Source organism: Doryrhamphus excisus, linkage group LG5, assembly GCF_037039965.1.
Source record: "Doryrhamphus excisus strain RoL-2023G ecotype Guam linkage group LG5, RoL_Dexc_Guam_v1.1, whole genome shotgun sequence".
Taxonomy (NCBI): Eukaryota; Metazoa; Chordata; class Actinopteri; order Syngnathiformes; family Syngnathidae; genus Doryrhamphus; species Doryrhamphus excisus.
This window is the reverse complement of record NC_136361.1, coordinates 1,011,806-1,031,643: the sequence shown is the minus strand read 5'-3', so window position 1 is coordinate 1,031,643 and position 19,838 is coordinate 1,011,806. Positions and strand designations below refer to the sequence as shown.

At 47.9% G+C, this 19,838-nt stretch overlaps 1 protein-coding gene across 5 annotated transcripts in view; it reads right to left on the bottom strand.

Annotated features, from left to right (window-relative positions):
* The window catches only part of LOC131108418 (partitioning defective 3 homolog), a 183,159-nt gene that overhangs the window by 155,837 nt on the left and 7,484 nt on the right, over window positions 1-19,838 (bottom strand). For 4 of the 5 annotated variants that reach the window (XM_058059327.2, XM_058059332.2, XM_058059333.2 and 1 more), the window contains one exon: window positions 9,570-9,671. In XM_058059327.2, coding sequence (XP_057915310.2) covers window positions 9,570-9,671 — 102 coding nt within the window. Of the gene's footprint in view, window positions 1-9,569; window positions 9,672-14,798; window positions 15,188-19,838 lie in introns of those variants that run through there. The other variant, XM_078790538.1, reaches the window with a different exon arrangement.

Genomic DNA, 19,838 nt, shown 5'->3' with positions numbered 1-19,838 from the left:
CCACAAACATCACATTATTGTACCTCATAACAAGACCATATCATACTCCTAAAACTACTTTTCCTTATTAGAATGACACATTTTCATCTTACTGGTGTAAAATTACAATCTGTGCTGTTACATTCCATTTTTAGAATGTGCCACAATGGCCCCCGAGCCACACTTTGGACACCCCTGATGTGATGGTAGAGGCGTGTTGAGAAACCGTTTGTACATTTCATGGCAGACGTAGGCCTCCACTAAGGTGTTTATTTGGCATCGATCCCGAGTGGAAGAGTTTGGCGTGGCTGAGGTCGACTTCTCTTCTCGACTCCAATTGGGGGGAGAAAAGCAGATGGAGGAACAGCCAGGCTGTCACGCTTGATGACATCCATTAGCTCAACCACACCTGCCGTCACTTCTTGGGGGTGGGCCCCAAGAAAAGAATACACGAGCCGGCATTGCTAAACACGGGCGTGAAAGTCACTCGAACCGGCGAGGAAGACGTGAAACCGACTCGTAAAGTCGGCCCCCTGACCGAACGGCTCAACTTTACTGGCTCCTGCAGGGCTCATCAGGGGAAATCAACCTCCCTGAGCTAATAAACAGTAATGACCTGCTTCCCGACACGTCTCAGAGCCTCCCTTCATGTCAGCATGGTGATGAGGACAAAACAGTGGAGGCAGCAGAAAGACGCTGCACCCGCGGTGGTTTGGTAATTACTGTTAATTGGTTTAACATGGCTACGCAGGGAAGGGAGATAAGAGAGGGAAGAGGTGGGAAGAAGGATGCCATCTCCCCTCAATCCCCTTCTACGGCTCGTTTGATGTGATAGGGGCGTTATCGCAGCACTCTATCTGCCGTGTGTGTGTGTGTGCGTGTGTACAAAGCGTGTGGTAAACAAGTGCGGCCATCCATACATACGGCGTGACGCGGCGGAGACAAAGAAGCACATATGAGCATCAAGGACGCGAGCGGGCACCAAACAGGTGCTGGATGCTGGTGAGCCCAGATTGTAAAACACTTGGATTAGAAAGCCTGAGGAAAAGCGCTCATCCAGATAAGGAAGCGATGTGGGGGCCATTTAGGGCCATTTGATGCATAATGAGCCTCCTACCAGCGGCTGCGTGGGCACGGAGGATGAGGTGTGGAGGATTTCCCGTGAAGATGCCCGCTAATACCGGCAACGCAAACTCATAAACAACACGCACAAATCTTCCAGGCGCTGCGGTCGCCGGAATCTGCCTGAAAGATGCCAAAGGCCGCACCATGTTAGCCACTCCACTCCGGTGTCGGCGTGCGGGGAACACCAAAGGATGGAATTAATAACCAACGGGTTATTCTCACGCGCCTTCCATCATTTATGCTTTATTGACAGGAGTGTTATTGATCTTCAGATACAAGATAAATCTCTGCCGTGTTTGCTTTTACATTTTAATCACTGCGGCGTGAGTACGAAGCTCTTCTCCAGCGGGTATCTGCAGCCGTGTGTCGGACAGACGGCACATCGAGCCGCAATGATGTTCGCCCCTCATGGCGGCGTACCAACAATAGCATTGACAAGAATGCAAGATGTGTTCACGGACATCGGGTCATGACAATACTTTTGTTTTTTGCCCAGGCCAAGTCCTGCAACGCTCCAGAAAAAGGCCCAGCGACCACCCACCACTTGGATTACGTCACCGAGATGACACCGACAGGATAACTCCATCCTATGATGCTGTGGTCCACGTACACGGGAGCATATGGACATGACGTCATGTGACCTTTAACCTGCACTTTTACTAGGTAGAACATCCATACATTTCTATATATTTATTAAACAGTGACCTTTAGGTGTGTGGTGAGGGATGGGGGGGCGGGTTACTACCATAGGTCCTCTGAGCAAACAAGCCATTTCTTGAAGAAACGCATACACACCAAACGCCGTGTTAGATCTCACCAATGAGATCATAACATCAGGTCCCCTCTACTTAGCTTTATGACTGCTCACATCCACACAATCAGCCATAACCCCCCCCCCATACAAAAGAGGCCTCCAATAAGCTCATCTCATGGAGGGCCAATAAAGCCCATCCGCCAGGGGCACAAAACTACTGCTTCTCCTCAACTCGATTAAGGAGATATAGCCGCTTCCGCTGGCTGATGTTGAAAAGCAGCGCCGGGGGGGTGAGGGGGGGGGGGGGCATTAGGCAAACAGTTTGTACGGTAGAATTTAGAGCCACCAGGATGCAGGGCAGAATAGTTAACTGTTGTGAAGCACGAGGACACTTCCTGTCAGGTAGGTCTTCCCTGGTCCACCAGACTTCCTCATGTCTCCAACGGTCTGCAGAAGAAGGCTACAGGCGTCCTTCAAACAGCACCCCCTCACTACGCCATGTCCCAAAAATATCAGAAATGAAAGAAAAGACGACTACTGTGTGGTTGATTAGTCAAAATGTATTGAAAGACAAAACCTCTCATTCCGTGTGGAAGTGGTAAGGAAATATGATAAATATGCTAAATGTCGCTAATTTTACAATAAAGATGGCTGAATTAAGTCAAATCCAAAGACCTTCAGAAGACAATTGAAAGATGCCGTGATAAGTAGTATTCCACACTGGCCACCAGGTGTCAGTAATGTAGCTGGAACTTTGGGTGAGACACACAAGCACCAGTCATGACCACTAGGGCAGCTTTGAATGAGCTCAGGCCCAACAACCCTAATACCAACACAGGCATAACGCAGGTCCAGATACTCTACTCTGGACAGCTGATGTCACTTCCTGCTCAACTCCCGCTCAGCTCCCCGAGCACCAGAGCACATTTAGTACCAGTTCTCGGTTATGTCTACTATATACTGGTGACTATAGGGGTGCTATTTCATGCCTACCGGGCTCCAATGTTAAAAACTACATTTTGAATATGTCCATCTTTAAACTTGTACATTGTTGTACTTTTGCCAAGTACTGCAAGTTTATTCACCAGATTGTGGCTATGGAAATACCAAGCCGTGCGCACATTCCAAGTTGTTTCTCAGACTTTTGGGAAAGCCTCGGGGGCCATGTTGCGTCTCCTGCTGCTGGTTGGGGCGTCCCAGTAGGCAGGGTGGATCCCGCACAGCTCGCTCCACAGCAGGCCAGGCTTCACGTGCAAAGCAGAAGATGGATCCTCTCACTAGACAAAGGAAGCCATTTGGAGCCATTTCACGCATGATGGAAGGCATCTCGCTGAGGGAGAGGATAATAAATGGGACCTTCTTCCTGCCTGCCTCTGGAGAAGGAATGCATCTTCCCACGCTTTCCCGTCACCGTGATGCCGAGGCTTCACGCATGTTGCGCTCCTTCCTTATGAAAACACTTGACTGGATCTTTGGACAAAAGTTTGTCCCGAGCAACTTTACTGCCTTGGTCAGGGTTTGAACTTTACAGTAAACGACGCTGCCTGGGAGAACGTCAGGCCAGGAGATGGATCACAGGGTCCCGCTGTGACCAGGTCCATCAAGGGATCCATCAACATCAAGTTCATAACAGCAGCAGGTTCTCACCTCCAGCACATCTCAGACTACTACCCAGCACCACTACCCGGCTTCGGCTTGGGGGGGCTGAGGGAATATCCAAAGTAGCCCCGCCCTGGATGGAACCCTTCATCAGGATGATCACCAAAAAGAGTCGACTCCAAGCGAAACTACTTTAGTGACTCGGCTGACCTGGCCGCACTTCTGGCCTGCGGTGTCGCCACAGTGCCCCCTGCTGGGCTTTAGGGGCATGACAGGCCAGGAGAGCTCAAGATCATCAATGCACAGCCACTTTGGGACACCCTGGTGAGATGCTCATTCTTCTGATGAGTAGCGTCACCTGAGGGGGTGGTTGGTATACAAAAACACTTCCCCAAAACATCTCCACTCTCACCTGAGAAATATGGAAATACGGAAGCGTCGTTTGGGTTCAATGGGAACATCACCCGACCATTCCCAAGCAGGAATACTGCTCCTTTATACTTGCAATATTTTGGTAGTTACAATATTGAACACCTCTTTTTTATATCTCATCTCCAACGTCTCCATACTGACACCTAGTGGTCAGCGTGGAATACTACACATTACAGCATCTTTGGATATCTGGTTATTTGATTCCATTTAGCCATTTTTACTTTTTAATGTGCTTACATATATATATATATATATATATATATTAGACTAATAGGAATTATAGCAATGATTTATTCATGAACAATTTGGTAAAAACATGAGTGAAGCGACAAAGTGGCGAGGGATTACTTACGTAGCTTCTTTATATTCTGCTAAATGTAGCATATACTTGAACTAAGTGCATTGTATGTTTTGTGTAAATGTGTTGCAAAGTCGGGGTTGGTGGAAAGAGGGGTGGGGGGGTCACGCTGCCAATATGGTTTTAACAAGTGCCAAATTTTGGGTAATATTTCAGTCTTTATTCTTCATAATTCAACACAAACCTGATCCAGAAAGTCAGAGACAATTGAATAAAAATGTCATCTCCACCAAAGCAACTGTGAAATGCACAGAGTGAACATTTCGTTCCACCTGGTATACACACCCCCCCAAAAAAAAAACCTGGCTGCTTAAAATGGATGAGATGCCACACTTAAAAAAAAAAAAAAAAAAAAAACAGGCCACAATCTGATGTGGCGTGTTAACCTGCACGCACACACACACACACAGTATATGTGTGTGTGTGTGTGTAGTTTGGGAAAGGAGAGGGGAACGTGAAGACGCGCAGCGGATGAGCCCACCTGTCGGCGTGCAGGAGCGCCACAGGCTCCATCGGCTGCTTGCAGGAAAATAAGTCTTTGATATTCATATCAACCTGCAGCTCCACACTCCAATCAAATAGCTCTGGTTCCCTTTCCCACCCCCCCCCCCCTCCCAGACATAATAACCACGCCACATAAAAGCCAAGCGTAGAAATCTAGCAGCAGGTTTGATCTCAAGAAAACACGCCGTCGTGTCGGCAGCGGAACAAACTGAAACCGTGGCGGAGGGTGAAAAGACAACCGAGCGCACGTCAAATCGCTGAGAAGGCATTGAAAGTTTTTCCCAAAAGTAGAAGAGGTAGGAACACATCATCCATGCCGGAGAAGTGAGGGGGCTCTCAGTGTTCTCCTGCATCTCAGGGCAACCATGGCCGCCATCACATGGAGGATGGGCCTACGCCGTCTTAGGATCCACCTACCGACCCTAACCAACCAGGACTTGGTCCTCCCAAGCATAGTCTCCATTAGGCCCAGTGACCCCCATCCTTGGTCCTGATATGCTCATCATTTGAGGTGCCCTTAGTCCAGTCCCTCACCTAGGAGCCGTTTGGGGTACCGTATGGTAATAAGGATGAACCCATGTCTAAACTGACCTTCAGATGCCCTTCAATGGAAGATGTGTAGCTGAGGACAAATGAAGGATGACGTTTCACCACGCCATGCTGGTGGCGCTAGCGTGAGTACGCGTGTAAGAGCAGCATTAAAGTCGAGAAGCTCATCCGAAGAGGCTTTTCAGAGGAGAACAGGGGGGCGCCGTGAGCGCCAACCACGCCGCAGTTGGAGGGGATTCAGCATCCTCCGTGATATGCCAGCCTGGAGTGCTCAAAACCGAGCTCAGCGTCTCCGCCTTGGCACCGCCTCTCTCGCCAGGCGCCAGTGTCGACAACTCTGTGAACGGTGCTGCCGATGCCAGACTCGGCTTACGTCCTTCGCCTTGGTCTGTCTTGGTGCCCAGAGTCCACTAAGGTGCCCAGAGTCCACTAAGGGTCTGCATCTGTCACCTCAGCTTATGTGTCGTCTCTGACCCACATCTTCACCCCCCCCAAGGCCATACCAGACCCGAGCAGCCCCGACAGCTGTCCAATAGGACAACCCCGCTGCGGGACGCCCATGATGCTCACCGTGTTGAAAAAGCATTTCTTTGCTTTATGTTGGCATTGCCAATATGAGTCTGTGGCGAGCCACGCCCATCGCTGCCATCGCTGCCAGCCACTTCAAATCATCAGGAGGGATTTGGCAGACACTTCCTGTGGGGGTGGAGCTGTCATGGAGGGGAAATCAAAGACACCAACGCTACCAACTACCAGCTACATCCTCTCATCAATGTAACATTACTGACACCTAGTGACCAGCGTAGAATACTGCATTGCTTTGGGTGCGTCTTTTCACCGCCGTATTTTACTTCATTTAGCAACATGCCGCCATGTTTGAGCGTTAAATACTTGGATTGTTTGAGCATTGCAATTATTGTCCTTACCCGTGTATCCATGTACTGTACCACAATAAACATGTTTGATCACTACTGCACCAATTATAGAAATAGTGTACATAGATTCACACTAATCACCACGACATGCGTGGTGATTAGTTCTCATACCTGGGGGGCAGCTGATGGGACCCTGCTTTAGCCTCGGCCAATTTCACTCGCGGCTTGATCTCCACACGGCACAGGTGCCCACTTGGCACCCGTCAGCCGTTGCCATGGCAATACCAACTTCAGGCCTCAAGAAATTGCAAATTGACCACGGCGGGAGAACAGGAGCTCAGCATGCGGTTCCGGTACCCAACAGGTCACGTCAGGACCAAAAAGGAAACGCTGATTATGTTGATGTATTATTGAGTTTATGGATATGTTGAAATTCATTTGGTATTTCACTACACAAGTAAACCTGAACAAACCAGAAAAGACTAACGTCTGCAAATAAAAACACTTCCCAACCAAACAAGTGTTGGCTGCTTGGGGTAAACATGAAGGACTTGAGCGCCCTCCTGTGGTCTAAAAGCGCAATTGCACGCCAGGCAAGGGAGCCTGGCAAACCGAGCCACACTGAACCGCTGAGTCATCGTTAGCTTGTGCAATACTGAACATGTCCTCCTTATCTCCACCGAGGATTGCACCGTGCATCCCATCACACCGCGGGGAGTCGTAATCAGGCAGACATAAACACCAATTAAGGCTACACCAATGATGCCAATGTCACTGCAAGGCCCAGCGTACTCCCATGAAGCCGCATTTGCACATAAATATATATAGTAAGACATGTATATAAGACATACTATGTCTTATATACACACACATATTTAAGTCAAGCATCACCAGGCATAGAAATGGCTACATGACTTACCCATCCACAGGGAGAACATGCAAACACCAGAGATGCCCAAACCGAGATTCCGACCCAGGTCTTCCCATCTCCTGACTGCGTGGCCGACATCCTAACCACTCATCCACCATGCCGCGTGATCAAACTAAATGAAGTACAGTACAAATACAGGGCAGAAGCATCCTAATGGTGAATGTAGTATTCTATACTGGCCACTAGGTGTTGCTGTTTGGAGAAACAGGCCGTAGGTTCCCGAGGGAACACATGTACCGTGACACTGCTCCAGCAGCATCTTAGATGGCGTACTGAACCCGTCTACCCTATTGGCTAATCACCGGAGTCACGACGTTTGAAGCCGCCAGAAAGTACACTGCTGGAAAAAAAAACTGTCAACATGTGAGGAATGTAAAGGTGACTATAGGGGTGCTATTTCATGTTTTGAGGGCTCTAAGAATGTTAATATTTAGAAGATTGTGAAACAGGCCCTCTATACCATAACTCCATTTATGAATACTAAATCCTACGTGTGCATGCTTGGTAATCAGCGCTGCTATAAGTCAGTGTTACAACAATAACAGCTTTCCCAAATGATGTCATTCCGCATCTCGCTCCAATTTACCTGATTTATGAAGTCCTGTTATGATGCAATCATGTGGCGCCCCAGGCTGCTTTCAAAGCAGCGGCCCATTCGCTTGTCACTTTGCCACCTGCCGTCAGGATTAAGCACATAAACGCAACCTGCAGCCTTCCCACAGCACTGGAAGGTGTTTGCTTTCCTTTCTGGGTGGCACCCCACTCGGCATCTCCTTCCACCGCCCCCTTGTCAATCAAGTGTTAGACCCCTCATTGAAATATTCACCTGCATGACCAAAGAAGGTTATTGACAATCATAGGACTATGCTACATTTGTAGTATGCTTAGCGGGAGAAAAATCACTGGGTTGTACCGTCTTATGTTCAGAGATGGAGATGCACAGGATATGAATGTAGTAGACGTTCAAAAAAAATCCAAAAAACAAATAAGGAACAAGAACCAGGATATAACTTTCCCACTTTTGGACAGATTTAGTAGACAGAAATTGTTTTAGGCCACCATTAAATGTACACAAGTACACACAATCTACACTGCAAAACTGCTGCTCAAGCTCTGCAACCATTCTTCCCAGTGGACAGGGATAAATGATATAATCATTATGTTATTAATTACCATCATCATTCTGATTACTACTACCACTACTAGGCTAGTATAAACCTGCTTTTGCCCTATTATATGAAATGTGATATGAGTTGTAAAAAAAAAAAAAAAAAAAGTAAAAAATATCAAGACCCCTAAAATAGACCTAATGAAGCCACTGTGTTCCACAAACGTTTTGGAGGTAGGGAGCAGTCATCCTGCAGTTCTAAAGGTTGTCCAGCAGATGGAAGCAATGTTCCACATACCGGATATTAAAACCAAAGGACCAGGAAGAAATGTATCAAGTCTACGCTGAAACGTATAATTTAACTGATATTATACGACCACATTGTACACAAATACATTACATAACCGCTTCAATAAGGGAGTTTGCGGAAAAACTCGACTAGTACGTAAATTAAACAACACCTTTTCACCCTAATGAGGGTAAGCGGTATAGAAAACGGATGGATGGACAATCAAAACCAGACCACCACGGCTAGCTTAGCATCGGCATCAGTCGCAAAGGATGAACAGTTTGTAAGATACAGAGAAACGAGGACAAGGGCTGCTACAAAGAACTGGACAGACTGGATTTACTGCAACTAGACACAGGAGGAAGTCAACACCCACACAGTGTACACACAAACTTCTACTGTTGTGCACACATTTCAACAAGGCATCAACATAGAGTCAAACAAGCCATAGAGAAAACAGTAGTTCCCCTTGACCTTTACGCAATGAGCCGCTGTTGAGGATAAATATTGGCGTGGGACAACTCTTCCAAGCATCTTGCATGTCGTTTGGTTCTCATTAGCTGCCAGGCTCCGTTGGTCCTTGGCTGCACGGACGGGGGAACAGCGGCCTCTGGTGGATGAAGCTGGTACTGACACGTCATCTCGACTGGTGTGGAACCATGGCAGCCAATACATAGCTGCAGTTGATTGATTGATTGATTGATTGATGTTACGGTGGACAACATCGATCCAACATTTGATTTCCCCAAGAAGATCTACCAAATATGGCAACGCTACGTCAAGACAGCAGGTCAAGCTTGGCTGGCTGCGTGAGCATGGGCTTCAATGTTTGGTACGACATACTGCGTGTTATGGTACGACATACTGCATGTTATGGTACGACATACTGCATGTTATGGTACGACATACTGCATGTTATGGTACGGTAGGTCATATGACAGCAAACAGGAAAGCATTGCAGACGGCATCCCCCCACGCCCCTCCCCTTCAGGTACATGTCATCTACTATAGAATGATGTCAATATAAGACCACCCAGGCAGCAAAAGGAAGAAATTAGAAACTCACCCTGTCTTTGTCGTCTGCGACGTCACATAGCACATCATCCGAGTCCAGGATTCCCCCATCACGGTGCTCCAAGCGGTGGACCTGGACCCAGTAGCTGGGCTCCTGAAACATAAGGTTTTATTTGATCAGATACGACGACGATAGATGATGAGTTTAGCAGAGACATCATCACTGCCAGGCTAGGACCACCAGCCCAGGGTGTACCAGCTGGGATAGGCTCCAGCACACCCGCTATACAGGGGATAAGCGCTATAGAGATGGATGGATGCCAGGCCACGAGATATTGAATCAGCTGATCTGATCACCTGGTTGGTAGAGCGACCTGGCTTCATAGCACTTGTTATGAAACACGATTTGTCATATTTAAGCCTGGGATAGAACGCAAGTATGGCACGATGCCTTTCTCAGGAAGGGGGGGGGCTCATCGATTGACTGCTAAGCATCAGCTGCAGATGCGCTAAAGCATGGATGTCCATGGAAGCCATCTTTGGCTGATGCTGCAAAGAAAACCCTCATCCCGGCTTTGTCATACACAGCAGGTGAAAAAGATAATTACCATCACCTGTGGTCTATGCCCCCCCCTTATTTCACAAATACTTCCACCTTAAATGCCTGGTTTACAGTGCCTACTTTTCTAAAAATCTTTTAAAAAGTGTTTTTATTTAAAAAGCAGTTCCTAAAAGAAAGCGTAAAGAAGAGGAAAGAAAGCACGGAGCTAGAAGAGCATTCCCTCCATCATGTGAGGAAAGATCCTCCTGGCTCCTCCTCTATGTTGTGTCCTCCCTCTCTCCCTCTGTTTTCCTCAGCTCTCTCTCTCCCTCTCCCAAAAAGGAGCTATCTTTGGGTCTGTGGTCAGATGCCTTCAGGCTCCATTTTACTTAACTCCACTGTGGCTTACCAGGAAAAATGCTCCAACTAACAAAGGGAATGTTGGTGCGAGCCAGTATTCCCCTTTGGACGTTATTAGGGAAGAAAAGGACCAGAAGAACGTGAGCAGGGAGAGGAGGCGGCTCCACGTCACCTTGAATATAGACCAGCACGGTGGGAGGGTGTTCCTCATATTCAACCATGCACTCGCCCGCTTGGTAAACAGGCTCTGACTTTATAGCAGGGTGTCCAAGGCGCGGCCCGGGGGCTGCTGGCGCCTCTTTAGTTGCTGCAGCACATTCTAACAATGTCATTTAACCACAAACTTGGCAATATTAGCAGTATTTTACTAGAATAAAATTAAAATATTAAGTCGAAACGTAACCAAAAATGTGATTTTTGTAGCAATGACAGAGAGAAAAGATGTCATTTTTAAAAGTCAGAATATGAGAAAACGTTGTGTAAAACGTATGTTAAAAGAATAAACTATTGTGGATACGGTTGCATGGAGACATGAGAAATGGAAAAACAGCTGGAGGGGGAAAGTCATGTCCACACAAAAAAAGTTGCCAACACTTTCAATCCTCTGAAAACATGAAGGAAAATGAAGGCCATTATGGGAATGTCATCAAATGACATTCCAAGGATTAACTTTGCAGGCCATTCGCCTGTCGGTGAAGGGAGGACTGAGGATCCAACGTCAATGACCTCTGACGTTCTGGATTCCCAGAGCCAACATCTTCCACAAAGCCCTGAAAGCGGCATCGTGGGGGTGTGACATCCAGGTGCCCCAAACGTGAAAGGCTGAGGGAAGAAATGGAAATATTCAACCGCCACATGTCGCTTTGGCAACCACATCATCCCAGCCTGTTCTTCAGATGGATTACTTCTGAGAGCAGCTCAGCCACAAAAACATAATCCCGAAGACACACTGGTGAAGCTACAAGAACATTAGCAGACGCTGCTTGGAGGGATGTAGGAGCTTTACTTACAAGCCATGGGAAACATGACAGCACAAGTACGGCATTAGCAGACTTCACCGCTCGGCAACAGCAGCCAAAAGTCTTGGTGGCCCTTTACTGCATCGTTACATCCTATGGACATCGGCTGGAAGGGGAATATTCACTTCATCCCTGCCAACGTCGGGAATCTCTACTGTACACAAGACAATGGCAAGCAAATAACTCAAAAACATTTTCATTTCTACCGTGATGGGACCCCTACTGGTGTTAACCGAGGTTCTATCGTGATTAATGAGACCCCTAATGGTGTTAACCGAGGTTCTACCGTGATTAATGAGACCCCTAATGGTGTTAACCGAGGTTCTACGGTGATTAATGAGACCCCTAATGGTGTTAACCGAGGTTCTACCGTGATTAATGAGACCCCTAATGGTGTTAACCGAGGTTCTACCGTGATTAATGAGACCCCTAATGGTGTTAACCGAGGTTCTACCGTGATTAATGAGACCCCCAATGGTGTTAACCGAGGTTCTACCGTGATTAATGAGACCCCCAATGGTGTTAACCGAGGTTCTAACGTGATTAATGAGACCCCTAATGGTGTTAACCGAGGTTCTACCGTGATTAATGAGACCCCTAATGGTGTTAACCGAGGTTCTACCGTGATTAATGAGACCCCTAATGGTGTTAACCGAGGTTCTATCGTGATTAATGAGACCCCTAATGGTGTTAACCGAGGTTCTACCGTGATTAATGAGACCCCTAATGGTGTTAACTGAGGTTCTAACGTGATTGAGACCCCTAACGGTGTTAACCGAGGTTCTACCGGGATGGGACCCCCTAATGGTGTTAACCAAGGTTCTACTGTAACCATAAGAGTACCATCTACTTGCCTTAGCCTTGTAACAACATGACACCAGTTCTAATGATCCTGAGTCCAGCAAACAGCCAATGGGAAAACCTCATGTCTTCAGGCTCCAGGGCGGCAATGGCTGCTGTGGGGATGCTAACACAATCCAATCTAAAAACCAGAGCTAGGACGGAGGAGCTAGGACGGAGGAGCTAGGACGGAGGAGCTAGGACGGAGGAGCTAGGACGGAGGCCTAAACTCACCATTGATATGCTTTTTTTTTTTGGAGTCCCGTCCAGCCATTGGCCAGATAGTATTGTCGATGTAAATGCCCTTCATGCTAAACAGCTGCTCTGCCAGGAAAGGTCCTTCCCTGTTCTAAGAAATTTTATTTGGCTTTATTTGATGTTTCTGTTAAGCCAATTTGGAGTGGCCGGACCGGAGCAAGAAGGGACACAGAAAATAAAAAGAAAAACTGGGGGGTGGGGGGGTGAGACTGTAGAGAGAGAGAGACAAAAATAGCAGCAACAACAAGTCCCATGACGCCAACAGTAACAAACAGGACTGCATAAGTTGTTTAAAAAGACTCTGCCCTAAGGGGGGGGGGGGGCGCACAGTGCTGAAGGGAACAGAAATAAAGACTATTCCACCTCAGCCTGGTAAAAATAGAGCATGTGCCCACAGAGACCTAAACAACAAGATGGACGTGTCCTTGTACACGTGTGCGTGACAGCAACGCTACAGCTTAGTGTTTATTTCACCATCACAGTCCTAGGGTCATTACGGTCCTCATCGGCGGGGCTGGGTGCCAGCCAATCACAGGGCACGTCACATCCATATATACAGTACAACAGTACTACAGTAGTACAGCAGTACTATCAGAGCTCAGCATCTGGTCCTGATCCACAGAAGTGCTGCTGCAAGAAGCGTCTGCCATCCAACGGAGATGATGACGTGAGGACCATTTGGTGGTTGCTGATGATGCATCATAAAGCAATTAGACCTTGTCAGGGCCGTGCTTTTCATTTCAGGTTCATCTCTTGGTAAAATCATCTGGGGCCTGGCGTCACGTTGCTTCCTTGTGGGCAGCAGTTTCAGGAACACGACATGCTGTAGTGTTCACACCACAAGACACGCGTGCCGCCACGCCTTCCAGGTCACAAGGCTTCCTGTCCCCATCGTGTCAGGGACCGTTACTTCTTTCTTTTCATTTGCTTCCACACAAGCCGGACACCTTCAAGCCGCCGTGAGCACCTTGCAGGAGAGCTTCCAGCAGGCCCTTCTTCCATGATCTCCTGGCAGCACGCTTCCCTGGGAGGCGGCAGGTGGAAACGTCCTCACATGAGAACAATACGTTGACTAAGTGGCTGCTGGAGAGAATCGAGGCCGAAGGAGGGTGTCATGTTACAAAGAGATGTTTCAGCGTCAGATCCCTGAGGGAAACACCACATTCAAGCCATCTGTCCATCCTCACAGCCGCAACAGGACCGCTCAAATACTGGGGGGGGGGGGTCAAGAACTTGAAAAGAAGAAAAACACAATTGACAACAAATATTTGGCTTTTTTCTCATGTCGTCCAAACGGCTGAGCATCGCCCCCCCTCCCCCAAGTATATTTGACCTAACATAAAATAGCTCTGCTTTCAAAGATGACTAATGTTGCAGATTAAGTGCATAAGCAATTAATCATTGATTGCTGCAGCCTGGGATAAGCTCCAGCACCCCCCGCGACCCTCGTGAGGAAAAAGCGGTAGAAAATGAATGAATGAATATTTGCTGCAGCTTTACTTACTACTAAATATAGTCAAAGTAACGTAGTGACATGCCCCCCCAGAGAAAGACTAATAAAAGAACACGTCCAATAGGGACACGACACGGCGTGCGTGATGTACAAAGTGCAAATTAGGCTGAAGAAGAACATGTGTGCAGCAGACGTGGGATCCCGGGAGGAGGGCGTGGCAGCGCGTTGGTCGAGCGTGTTCAGGCAGCGCACGGCCGCAGCCACATCTGCACCCCAGCTAGCATCCAATATTAGCTCACGTTCAAAGATATCAAAGAAACCACACGCAGCCACCATCCTGCATCTCGCCTGAAGTATGAAGAGCCGCCAGCAGCAGGGAAAAGCCGCAGGAAGCGGCAGCCTTTTAGGCCAGCTATTGTCTTCACAAAGCCGAGTACCACGAAGGAGTGTTGCCGCCGTCACGCAGGGATGGCGTTTGCGGCCAAGAGGGAAACCGGTTGATGCCAACGCCGCAGACCAGCAGAGCAACTGTGGCACATGCAAACATGGCAGGACTTGGGGAAAAGGATGTAATACACAAGACACACCTACGTGTGGCGCCATAAACAATAGAGGCGGACCCACATAAAGACAAAACCATAGAAGAAGAAGGAAGGCAGTAGTCTATCATCTTCCACTGCCTCAGGATCATCTAGACTTCCGTCTACTGGGCATTCTGGGGAATAATAATAATAATAATAATAATAATAATAATAATAATAAGGCAATAAAATATGAGGAGAACATGAACTGGGGTGACTGGGGTCATACCAGTGGAAACATTCCAAATCAGGTTGGCTTGTCCCCCAAGTTCACTTCTGGTCACGTGACAGCCAAGGGCGGGTGGTACTTCCAGGTCACCCGGACCGCCGTTTGGTGTGGATGAAAGGCTGACACCGTTTGGGGGGTACGGAGGGCCCCTCCATGTGGTCCTTGGCTGGTGTTCCTGTGTTCCTGTTCAGTACATGAAGGACAGTTCCCTCGGGTTTGGGCCAAGTCAATACACATTTCAATCAAAAACATTTGGCAACTAAATGGGGGCACAGCCTGCCAATGAAAGTACATTCCATGAATCCAAAGGAAAATGTCCTAGTCCGTGTCATCCCGTCCATAATTCCTGAGATTAGACTCTGGAGGGTGACATGTTGGATCTTGACAGCAACGGACGCCCCCTGGTTCTACAATCTTTCAGTATGGCTTTCCTGGTTGGACCCAGAGCAGGAGTTGATCAAAGGTAAAAATACATCCAAGGAAAGAGATTCCTGTGTGGGGGTGGTGATCATTGGGCACGTTAGAAAAACAACAAGAGAAAGGTCCTGACATCACTCTGCAAATGGCTTACATTAAACACAGCATCACGCTAATCCAAGCATCTTACTTGTTCTCCACCTTTGAGTGCACCCGGCATTCGTTGTCCCACTTTAGTTCATGCACCAACATAAGCACCTCGCCCTGGGCTCCTCTTTCATTCATCACAGCGTCCTAAATGCCTCTTTCAGTCACCAAGCAATCCACAAGCTCAGATGATCACAAAGTGTCCGTCTAATCACTCCCATCATATTTTCCTGTGAGGGGGAACGTACATGCAATGGAGGGACCAGATAGTAAAAAGGAAAGAAATAGGCGGGCTGGGAAAGTACAAGGAATGGTAAGAGGGACATATGGAGAGAAAACAAAGATGGCAGAAGATGCTGTAGGCCACTCATTCCTGCAAGCTGAGCATTCATTGAGGAGTGAGCGTCCCGGCCAGCCTGCGTCCAATGACGTGTGGGCCGCTCATTCACCAAGCACCAGAACCCCTCCACACGGTGAACAGCACCACATCACCATGACGCGGCGGTCAGCTGTCGTCCACAACACCCGGCCAGAGTACGGCGTGTGGCCTATGTCCTCGCCCGCACGGCAATATTACAGGCGAAAAATACAAATAGCAAAATGAAGCCAAGTCTGATTTTGATGCCAATATCGGCCAATAATGGGGCATAATGACATGCTGCGACACACGGGATGAAAGTGTGGAGCGATCAAAGCGAGGATGCGGGCCTGCCGGGCCTGCCGGGCCGGATGTGCAGCAGCTGTGAGAGGGGCAGCATGAGATCACAAGACAGCCAAGACGGTTCCGCTGGTCTGCGTCCATGCTGGATTCATGTGCTGACATCCTGATATGCACACATAAAGAATATATCTCACTTTGCAATACGTTGTGACGGCTCCGGGCCTGGACGTGGCTTCTAAACAAGCAGCTTGTTATCTGGCTGATATTCTTGAGACATTGGTCAGAACGCTCTGTAGTTCAGAAGAGATGTTACATCATGTGGCTTGCTGCTAACAAAGCAAGCGGCCAAGGAGTCCAAGGAGGATTCCATGTGTGCTACCAGTGGAGTGCGTGCCCCCCAAGCCTTGCTATTAGCTTTCATTTTCATTTCATTTCATCATGAAAAGCTGTTTAGAAATGGAAAGGAGTCAACGAATGAAAGGTACGTGTGACGAGCGGTGGAGTAAGTTCACAGATGCGTACACTCAGGAGTCGTGGTTTTGAGCGTTGCAACTAGAAAGAGAAACCTAGATTCCAGCGTAAGATAAAAACTGAGCCGGCAGGTTGGAGGCCAACGAGGCAATGGAAGCTGGAAGTGCCGCAGGGCGCTGCAGTCTTTTGCAAAGTGGCGGGCTGCCTGCAAACGTGTTTGGTAGAAAGACATAGTGGCGGCTGACAGTGAAGGAGGAACCGGCTCGTCCGGGTCAATCACACACGCCCACAAGCGCACAAGCGCACTCACGGAATATCATCCAGATTACATATAGTATGTCATTTTCCTCCAACAGGCTTGAACCTACCACAATCTTCCCCCACACGTATTAACTCTGTGTAGACAGAACCAGAGTCCTTTTGCTTCATCCAAAGAAAAAACCTTACAGTATGACTTCTCTGAACATCCAGCAGCAACACAACATTTTGCCATGACAACTATTTGGATGAAAAACATACTGAACCAAGTCCACCATCTATGTACCTGGACAAGGGTTTGTTTCCTCTGCTTTAGCTGAGTGGTGTCACCCCCATGACGTCACATCTGTAAATGAGGCTAATGTCATTTTTGCAACTTTACCGTTGTAAAGTTACTGTATAACACATTTAGGCATGCGGGGACCCTGCAAAGATGGCTGAAGGGTTCGGAGGTTGTCGACGGTGCAGGTGGTAGGGATGAATGTAAAGCATCAACATGAGTTACGCAACGCTGGAATGCTGCGTGGCATTTTGCCATGGTTCTGTGTAAACAAGCAAGGCAGCGCCATCAAGGAGTAACACTTGTAGCGTGCATGTGTCATCCCACACCATTTCATTAGATGAATACATGGCTTGCAGAGAAAAGCTAATTGGAGATAATAATGCAACTACAAGCAGAGGACTTTATCAACAACCTGAAAAATGCCTCCTGAGTCTCTCTACTACTTCCCAAGTATGATCATGAACACTGAATACTCAATGAATAATGAACAAACACCGTTTCTAAAAAGGCAGTCCATTTCAATAGAGAATCAACCTCTATCATATCATAATGTAGCTAGACATGCAATACATTGGTTTCAACCCCATACTGATAACTTTTTACAGTACAAATAACTTTTTTCATTTTGAGTTGACTGTGGTTGGTTCACACGTGGAGGGAAGGAGGACTGGAAGAAATGAGGAAGAGTACCTGATGAAACATCATGACATGACTACGAGCATACGACTACGATCAGGAGAAGCAGGATATACAGGGTGGGGGGGGGCACCTGCTGTGGCCCAGCAAGGTGATCACCCGTGTGATCATTCCTGACACCAACTAATGAAGAACGTATAAGCTACCCTGCTTCCACCTGATGAGGTTGACCAGAGGCTCCATCCAGGTGAACTAAAGCTGGGCCCCCAAAACCCCCTGCCCCCTCCTGAGAGGCAGGCGTGGGAACCGTGGGACACATCTGGCATTTGTTTTCATGAGCAACTGTCATTGCAGATACGTACGTATGACTAAAATGATATGTGCCTAGAACACCAGTAGGATCCCTGCAGTGTGGCAACATTCTGAATCAGTACCCCCCCCCCCAGGGACTGGGAGGTGTTAGCTAAGCTCAGTTAGTGTGGTGTATGTCGGTGAGCCAAAAGCACAGAAATCAGTCATCTGAGCACAGAAGAAAGGAAAGGAGCTTGTTTGCTCAACAACCAGAGTCAACTTACATCCACCCCCCCTTCCTGGCATGTTGGACCGCACCAAATGAGTACAAAACGCTTACAAGCAGGAAGCCTGAATGTCTGCTGCAAATCCTCCATTTACATGTGCGGTCCCCAATGTATCACTGGTTGCTAGGAGCGATTGTGTCGATGCCGTCCCACCACCCGCCACCCCCAAAGAGGTAACGTCAGGAGAAACGCCACACAGGAAGTCAGTGAACCATCAGGAAGTGTGAACAGACAGACGGGGATTCAATCACATCCGCTCCTTCCTCCTCCTTTTCAGCCCATGGAGAATAGAAGGTAGGCTGAAACAGGTCCTGCCAAATGGGAGTATGAGACAGACGGTCTCAGGTGTCCAGCAGCATGACTTCGTCCAATTAGTGCCCCATTTCTGTTTTCATGCGCTGCTTATTAACAGGACCTCCAAGTAAGCCTTAATCCTTCTTAATCCTCACAATTATACACAAATAAACAGACCTTTGTACTGACTATCTTGGTGTATCCCACCTTGCCATAGTTGTCTTATAGAACACCGATCGCTACCACAGGTGCTTTATTGCTTATGGAATATATTTTTTTTTTTGGGGGGGGGGGGGGGGGGGGGCACCTCAACTGGCCAGTGCCGCGGTCTTTGAAAAGTGCAAAAGGTTTGCCAGCGACCTCCGTCCGGCTGCTCGGAGCGTGTGCCTGAATACAGTGCACCTTGCTGGGCTCCAGCAGGTGGCTCCTCTCCCTCTATACTGTAATTCTCCTGTAGTGGTCGTCATGGTATTCATGACATTCATTTGGTAGACTTGCTGACATGCTAATCTCTCCCGGTCCTTCTTACCTCCAGATGTGCACCAACTACACTGCCCTCTAAATAAAAAAGGAGGTCAAATGGGTTGTCTGTCTTGTATGATGATATAGTGTAATGTTGAGTATTGGTTGGAAAAATAAAAGATATTGTGCATCTCCAATAAAAATAAAAAGTATAAATATTGTTGATCCAGAACCATGATACGCTGCTCATGTCCTTGATGCTTTGGCTGAGGCCTCTGTTGCTACTGCAATCACAGCCACAGATGAAAGATGTTGGCCAAACACTGGATGGCACCGAAGAGGGCGCCTGGCTTGACTAGACCTGCCAAAATATAAAACATAAAACATAAAGCTCTTGCTACGTAATGCAACTTCACCTAAATAGTACTACTACAGTACTACTGGGAAACAGGTACTACGGCATGGGACTACAGCGGCTATACACAAACGGAACAGCAAAATAAATCCAATCCAATAAAGTGATGGGACATGATAACACTGACGGGAAGTAAAATGCTCATCTCCTCCTGCTTTACATCACAAAAGACACACGTTGCTCAAAAGCAACGGTGGGGTCTGCCAGGGAGGTCTGGGATCTGGGCCTGCTCCCAAATACCGAGGCCCAAAGAATTCAACATATGCAACATCAGGTGTGGCACGTCTCGTCTATCGTAACGCTCCAACCGTCCCAGCTAATCATTAACTGGATGCTTAACCTGTGAGCTGTGGGCCCAAGGAGGACATCATCCGCTCGGAGCTACCCTGCTACGCTAGGCGGATGCAGCCCTGGCACT